Source organism: Brienomyrus brachyistius, chromosome 8 (assembly GCF_023856365.1).
Source record: "Brienomyrus brachyistius isolate T26 chromosome 8, BBRACH_0.4, whole genome shotgun sequence".
Classification (NCBI taxonomy): Eukaryota; Metazoa; Chordata; class Actinopteri; order Osteoglossiformes; family Mormyridae; genus Brienomyrus; species Brienomyrus brachyistius.
This window is the reverse complement of record NC_064540.1, coordinates 11176787-11185558: the sequence shown is the minus strand read 5'-3', so window position 1 is coordinate 11185558 and position 8772 is coordinate 11176787. Positions and strand designations below refer to the sequence as shown.

The 8772-nt window shown below is 39.6% G+C and overlaps 1 protein-coding gene across 1 annotated transcript in view; it reads right to left on the bottom strand.

Annotated features, from left to right (window-relative positions):
• Positions 1-8772, bottom strand: part of LOC125747061 (cadherin-22-like) — a 214818-nt gene that overhangs the window by 19718 nt on the left and 186328 nt on the right. The window contains exon 11 of the mRNA XM_049021785.1: positions 3554-3805. Within this exon, the coding sequence (XP_048877742.1) occupies positions 3554-3805 (252 nt within the window). The remainder of the gene's footprint in view (positions 1-3553; positions 3806-8772) is intronic.

The window sequence follows — 8772 nt, the reverse complement described above, 5'->3', positions numbered from 1 at the left end:
ATTAGCTGCCTTTCTTATGTTTCCTTGATGGCATGTTGCATAGATCACAGAATCCAAAGACGACAGACACCAGAAGTTTCCATGGTACATAATCATTTATCCACGACAAGTGAGCATGGAGACTATCTGAGGAAGAGGGACGCACTGGAGATGGGATGCCAGTCCACAACAGGACACACCATTTGCACGCTATGGATGATTTAGAGACACTAATACAGCATTACATTGGGCTGTAGCCAGAACAGCGTTTGCTGAGGATTCAAACAGCACAGACACACACACACACACTCAGGTGTGCAATTATATCTTTGTGGGGACTCTCCATATATGTCTATGGACAAAACTCTAATCCCAACATGACAACCTTAACCCCTACCCAGCCCTAACCATCAGCCTAAGTAAACAAACTAAATACTCATATGCTCACTTTTGGCATTTATCATTTTTTGATTGCATGCACAGAACTATGTGGGAACCTGAGAAATGTTCCCCACAATGTCAAAATAAAAGATCACAATGTAATATAAACCTAAACCACACACACACTGAGCCTGGTAGTGAGAACACCTCAGAAGGTGCGGCCCCACAGTACCCAAAGTAAAAAGGGGTCGGCACTGAAATATTTACTATACTATTGTGAATTTTTTTGTAATAATATACTATACTAATTAAAATTTTATTTATACCAATACTAGCAAGCTACATATTAAATTACTGTATGTCATTTTATAGATGACAACTTAACCCCTCTCCTTGAACCATCAACAGTTGCTGCTCATCCCCAACTGAAACAAATGCAGGTTTTATGTACTTAATGCCTGATAATAATTGATCCTTTATTGCCCCCATGGGGAAATTCATTTTTACTCCTTTGTGGAGTAACTTGTCTGTGAAGGGTTGCTACCTGTTGCGGTGCCCAGGGAGCTGGGGGTTAAGGGCCTTGCTCAAGGACCCACAGACATAGTGAGGCTGGGTTTCAACCAGCAGTCTTGTGATTACAGGCACACAGGCTTAGCCCACTGAGCCATACTGCCCCCAAACAATAAAAACAAAGTTAATAATAATAAAGTTGTCCTAATAATAAAGTTGTAACTCATTAAGTCAATTATTACCCCATTATTTCCCTTGGTTTTACTGAAATAATCACATTACTGAGCACAGGTAAGTGTATTTTCCTTTGGATGTTTATGTTGGCATGAATATTAGAAAATAATGCCTTTTATTTTCCAGTATAGAAAAGAGTCACAGCATGAGAGCCCTCATCTGAATTTGATTAAACAACTGCTAACACAGCCACAAGGAGCACTCTCAATGCAGTATAATTGCTTATTAATTTTGCTGCAGGTGCTTACGGGTACATTCGACAGTGTTTTAACTGCACAGCGTTGATGTGTTGTAATGAATTATACACATTATGTATCCATTTTAGTGTTTTCCGACTACATCCATAATGTGACCGCTTACGTTAGACTATACAGGCAACCTTAGCACACGCATATATTTCTGCTTTTGCAGAGAAGTTGTCATTTACGAATAATCAAAAGATGTTACTATTAGAAGTAAACCAATAACTATTACACAAGCCTTTCTAAGCCATAAACTGTGCATATTGTTAAATAATTGCTTTGTTTAAATGCTCATTTGAAAAAGTTGCAAGTATTATGTATACAAAGCGCTCTAAATCTCCTGATTAGTTGAACTCTTCCGATTAGGCTACAGGGTAATTTTCAGAGCTGGCATCTACTGCCAAAGGATTAAATGAATCTCAGTTAAATAGAATTTCAGACAGAGTAACTTCTTGTTTTGTGGGAGAAATATCCCTGGTAGATGTGCAGTACCCATCTGCTTACTGGCACATTTTAGCTGTTGCATAATTAGCAAGATGCTAAATGTAACAAAAATGGTTCAAGTTGGATTCAACTAGTTCACAAAATGGGTGAATGTACAGTTTGGGTGCATGAAATGCTAATATGTGGTAAACCATACATATTGACTGACCAGACGGATTTTACTGTTCTGTCATCCAGCCTGCACACCTCATCACATGGGCCTTTACATGCAGTATTTTGCTTTTGACTAAAAAACTGACCACAGCATTAAATGACAGAATGTTCTTCCATTGTATATGTTCCCTGTTATGCGCACCAGTGCTCGTTTGTCACTCTTTCTTGTTTCCATATACAAAGATCAATTCTCAGTCATCCGAACATGCTGAAAAATTGCTTTCCTCCTCCAATCAAAGTACAATAAGACATTTGTTGACTGATCTGCTTTTCATGTTAGGAGGCAAAAAAATCAACTGAATAAAATACTAATTAAAATTTAAAGCTATTTGGAATAGTGATAAATAACTTGAAAATAACTTGAAAGTTAAGCTGGACAGATAACTCATACCATTTTTATAGATGATGGTATCCCACCCTTGATGGAATTATGTTAAGAATAGTACTGTAAGTGTACGCATGTGGGAATGTCAGAAAAGCTTAGTCTATTTAAAGCTGGTGCTTCCGGTGTTGAAGCAGGGCAGCTCTCCAGCCTCATCCAGCAACCTTAATCCAGTGACCTTATCCAGCAGCCTCATCCAGTAGCCTCATCCAGCAACCTCATCCAGCAACCTCATCCAGCAACCTCATCCATCAACCTCATCCAGTAACCTTATCCAGGGGCCCCTCAGCATCTCTTCAGCCAAAGTGATTTAATGTCATTCAAAAGACCTAATACTGTGTGCTTTTCTTGAAGAAAGCCCCCCCGAATGAATGAGATGTCCAGTTACCGGACGAGTGAAAATGGAAAATCGATCACCTTTTATTTCATTTACTCTTGTTTTTAGCCTTTTTACATGCGATTTGAACCTTTCAAAGCCACTGCAAAAAAAAAAAAAAAAACAACTATAAAAGGAAGATGGACCATTAAGCTTCACATCCAAGACGCAAACGCAGGCATCAGTGGGCAGGGAAATGATACATTTCCTTTTCATCAATTTCCTGCTTCTTTTCTTTGTCTACTCTCCCACAACTTTGAAATGACCCACTGGATACAACTTTATTTATAAATTAAAATGATACACACATACGAAAATACAGCGAAAACCATAATAAACACGATAAAAGTTTGATGGATAATTATTACATTTATTCATTCCATTCTATGCATGCTCTTAGTATGATATTTCATACTCATTTTTCCTTTCATTAAATCACTCCTTGCCTGTGCAGCATAGAATGTCATCTTGCTATTTAATGTCTCGATTTGCATGGCGTCCTGAAAAGGTTTAGCGGCACTTAGTAGTGCTGCCTATTTTGGAAGGTTTTTCTAACATATTTTTGTTGCTATATTTTAGGTCTAATTGAAGTGTAAAGTAAAAATTTATTTGGACAGGTCAATCAATCAATCAATCAATCAATCAGTTGACCAACCATCCAACATTCAATTATTCAATGCAATTTAATTTATCTTCCTGTTTTTTCTTTTTTACAAATAATGTACTAGAGAGGATACCAAGGCACATGTGAAACTCGGCTGGTTGGTTGCGTGATGGAAGGAGTGGACCTACCGATGAGAATGAGCACGCAAACGAGGAGGGCGATGAGCGCGCCGGGGCTCAGCGCAGCCGACGCCACGTACGCCGTGCCGTTGCAGGACTGGATGGTCCCATCCGTGTCGCAGCCACACACGTTGATGGTCAACGTGCCTGTACTGCTGAGTGCGGGCGAGCCGCCGTCCACCACCTGGATGGACAGCAGGTAGACGTTCTGCTCACGGCGGTTAAAGCCGGCACGCTGGGTCCTGACACCGGCTGTGTTGTCTGAAGAGTTGCCCGAAAATGGAAAAAGGAGAGACAAGAAAACAACTGGTTGGAAATGTCAGCTGTAATCATGATGATCAGACATATGGAGGTAAAAATATTACAAAGTGCGTATTATTTCTTTCTTTATTTATTTTTTTTTTAAGACTTGGATGGAATACCAAAGATCTACCTCTACATCGGATTTATTTTACTGGGCCTAGACTAATACACTTTCGTTAATTATAATTTTTCTTAATTTTTTTTTTAATACTTTTCTTCTTAAAAATCCATCCATGTTGTAGCCAGTTATCCAGGTCCAGGTATAGGATGAGCCTGACTATTCCAGTCAGCACAGTGTTGGGGTACGAGTTCAGCACAGAACACATACATACACACGCCCACTACAAGCAATTCAGAGATGCCAGTTAGCCTAAATGCATGTGTGTGGACTGCGGGAAGCAACCAGAACACCCAGGGGAAATCTACTTGACATGTCTAATACTTTTATTTATGTGCATTTTTGTATAAGTATATGAAATTGGCAAGACACACCATATTAGCACTGCAAAATGGAGTCACACTTCTGAAAACACAGGTATATGAATTCATAAGCAATATACAGCACGCTCTGACAGATAAAGTAAAAATTGTATTCCTAGTCGATGGGATCCCATATTACATCCCCTGCAATGCATGCCAAAGTCGGGGATTCATCACTGTCATGTGTGCAGCTCCCATCTGCAGACGCATATCCATCATATATTCAGCAGCTGCAGAGGAATGTTGCCGAGTGCAGTGTGCCTCCATGATTGTGTGATGCTCTAACCTCTATCTTCGGCAAAACCTAAGCAGGGCACCCAGTGATGACCATTTTGCTCAGGGTTATAATCTTAACCCACTGTCCTTATTTAGGAAAGTAAAACTCAGGTGATAAAAGGGTATTTCTTATACAAAAAAACAAACAAAAGAATACCCCCACCAGCATCTACAAAGCTTAAATATGAAAGTCATTCATATAGGATCATAGGTAATTTAGCAGAGACTTTAATCAAAAGCAACGTACAATTGAAAAAACAGGGTCAGTCTGTACCTGGAGCAGTTGGCCATTAAAGTTCTTGCTCAGGGGCCAATGCTGAAATCTCTTTTACTATAATAGAAAGGATAAAATTCCTTTCTATTTCTGCTGACCCTGCGATTTGACCCTGCAGCCTGCCCATCATAGCCACAGTGTCCTGAACGTCACAGCCACAGACAGCCATTGCACAGACATCATTTTAATGAAAATAGCATTAATGTAACGTCATATTGTCACTGCCATGATGGACTTGAATCTTTATTTTAATTTTTGTGCTTTTTGGATGTACTATTATTTTTTCTTACTATCATAGTGAAATAACATTTTTAAATATTTCTTTTATCACCTGCTACAGAAAATTTCCAAGAGAAACACATGGATGTTCTAGTGTTAATTATAAATTATGCCACCAAGACTTTTAAACAGGAAAACATGCACTACCTCAGTTGCTTAACAGATTTTCTCGATTGTTTTGGCAGTTGTCATGAAACTTCATCAATATTCTCATGTATTCTGCGAGCATTTTTCAAAAAAGCTCAAGCACATACATTAGCAGTATAGATATACTGTGCCTTGAAAACAGGAAGGTTAACAGCAAAATGGCAATACAGGAACAACAAAATGGCAACAAAATCATATACTGTGCAAACATGAAATACAAAAAGGCCATATCACTGCAATTTATGCAATATATTCTTCGCTTATTCTGAAAGTTTGGTGAACTGTTTTGCATGTGGTGGCTTACACCATGCTTACACCATGCTTACACCATGCCGATGTCTCCCAGGATACATGGTGAACAAGGTGCTACGATATTTTGACTCCACGATGGGTAAAAGTTTTTCACTTTCAATACATCGTTTAATAATCTACATCACATATTTAACACGTTGTTATAAAATCAGCTTTGTGTTGCTTATTTTGTCCAACTGTAAGCGAATGAAGGTGTTCTAAGCATATTTAAGGTAGGCTAGGCTATGATGTTTGTTATGTTAGGTGTAATGTATTAAAATGCATTTTCACCATATGATATTCTCACTATCCGATAGGGGTATCGAAACGTAACCTCATTGTAACTTGGGGAGAGGCTGTAGATCTGAGTGTAAAATTATTACGATGGGAAACTATATAATCTATTTTGACTATAAAGAGTAAAGCAAATGAAAATTGTGCCAAATGATGACAATTGTACAAAATCATTTACATATATGTACTACAACATTTGGAAATTTGTATGAAGCACGGTCTTTCAACCACTTATCCTGAGCAGTATCACAAAGAGGTACAAGACTAATAATAATAGCAATATTATTACATTGCTGCCACTTTATCAAATATCTCTACCTAGTACAAGCAGAACCCCTTTGTGTCTCTAGACCCACTGTTGTGATAAACTCTAACACTACACTGGATAGATAAATGCATTTTCAAATATGTATGCTGCACATCATGGTTTAGATTACTTTTTATTAGATGCAAGTCCAATAAAATACTATTTTCCAATTTATTTGTTTCTTTCTGCTCTGTTTTATTCAATCATCTCATAAACTATCATTGTATTGTTTAACTCACGCTTTATGAGAATCATGGTTCAATTGTTTTATTAGGTATTGATGTTTTGGAAGAGCATGCAGCTTATTCTATGGCATTAATAACTTTCACATTTTATATTGATTTATATGGCATCTATTTGGTTTTAGTGCTCTTTATTAATAAAATGTAGCTTGGTTTTTCTCAAGGTATATCTACAGTATACTGCTGACTATTTGTGATTCAAAAGAAATTTTAATACTTCATTCATATATTTATTTAGCAGATGCTTATCCTGCCTACAATTAAGAAAGCAGGCTTTGCCTTTTCCTGGACCAATTGGTGCTAAGGACCTTGCTAAGGAGCCCAAAGAAATCACTCTGCCAACCCCAAGCTTTAAACTGGTGACCTTATGTCCAAACATGCTGAGTCACCCACTAGCCCTCCCTCACACTCCCTCAAATGTTATTAGTCACATCTAGCTAGGGCCCCGCTTCAAGCGCAGAGGAGCTATTCTACACATCACTGTTGTACTGAGCAGTTTCTTTGCATTGGTAGGCTTCCCGTTAGCTTTAATGAGTCAGGCCATTGTCTTCTGACCTCTCATTAATGCCCACCATTTTCACTCACAGAATTGTCGCTTGCCGGATATTTTTCATTTTATCATCTTCTATAAACGCCACACACTGTAATGAATGAGAATACCTGGAACCATCACTTATAGCTCCAACAATCTGATTCAGAATCACTTACATCAGGCATCTTAGCCATTCTAATGCTTATTCAAACAGTGACTGAACCTCTTGACCCTGTCTATGCGCTGTATGCATTCAGTTGCAGCCACATAAACCAGCAGACTACATCAGTAAGGAGTTTGACCTATTAAACTGGTCACGGAGTATATATCCTTAACTGGTTAAAGGAGAGTGTTCTTGTATTTTGCTGTGGGATACAAAAGCCCCCTCGGTCCATCCCGAACCAGTACTACCTAACTCCATGCCAGAATGCTCACTTACTTCATTTCAAGTCAAGGGATTTGTAATGCAGACAATTTAAACAATACTTCAAAGTTTCCAGCATAGCAAAAAAGGTGAATATTTGTCCTCATGTGTCAAATCTCGACAACAGAATGCAATGTGAAACCACGGCAGCAGAAAACAGAGTGACGAATTCGATCTGACAGGATGACAAATGCGCCTGAAAAGCAAAAGCACAGTGGAAGAACGGAGTTGGGAGGCTTGATAAAAAAATATCATAAATGGGGCCCAAAGATGGGCACTGTGATTAAGCTACGTGGGCAAATTCAATGTCTGCCCATGCAGGAGACTCCGTTCAGGCACGTGAGCGGCATGCCATACTATCCCTCTGACATTTCCCTCACTCCCGCTCTTGACATTTTCATTGTGTCAGATCAATTCTGATTTACCCAAACGTCACAACTGGTTATGTACATATCTCGAAAGTGCGATCTGCCCCAAGAACTAATCCTGTTTGGCTTGATAAGGACACTGTTGGCGTGAGCTAAGGCGGTGGCACTGGGGTGAAGCGATTGTGCGATTGCAACTGTGGGGCTTGTCTTTAACATCAAAACATGAGCTTCTCTACTGCCTCAGGATTGGTCCCTGTCCTGCCCTGCCCTGCCCCCTACTGTATATTAGTTCCCCATTTGGCCAGCAGGTGTCTCTGACCATCCCATTTGGTGTCAGTTCCTTGTTTGTTTCTCCTGTTCCCTCGGCTGCCACATAGCTTAATGGGCTGAGTAGTCGTGTCATCCAGGCTTCCCATTTGTTATTGTTGTTATAATTTGATGTTTGTATTTCTTTGTACATACTGGGTTTAATATCTATTTGTTTTGGTTTGTGTTTTTGGTCTGTTATTCCCTGTTTTGTAGTAATCTTCAGTTACCCTTGTTATCCAGTCTCCCCTGGTGTTTGATGTGTTTTATGTTGATTTTCCTCACCTGTGCTTGTGTTTCTAGTGCATGTTACTGCCCACACCTGTCTCTTGTTAATTTTCAGCATGTCTGGATTGAAATGCCTGTCCTTGCTTTAGACTTCAGTCGGTCATTGAAGTTGTTCTGGTTTACGTGTTCCTGTGCTTGCCCCTGCACTGCTGTGTTTGTTCCTGTGTTGCTCCCTGCTTTAGTTCTTCAGGTCTTCCTGCCTGTGTTCAGACCCAGTTCTTGTCTGATCTGACTAATAAAACCCCAGTTTTGAAGAGCCGCTACGCTTCCAGCATACTGGCCAGCCACAACAGCCACAACATCCATCCATCCATCCATTTACCAAACCGCTTATCCTATTGGGTCGCGGGGGGTCCGGAGCCTATCCCAGAAGCAATGGGCACGAGGCAGGGAACAACCCAGGATGGGGGGCCAGCC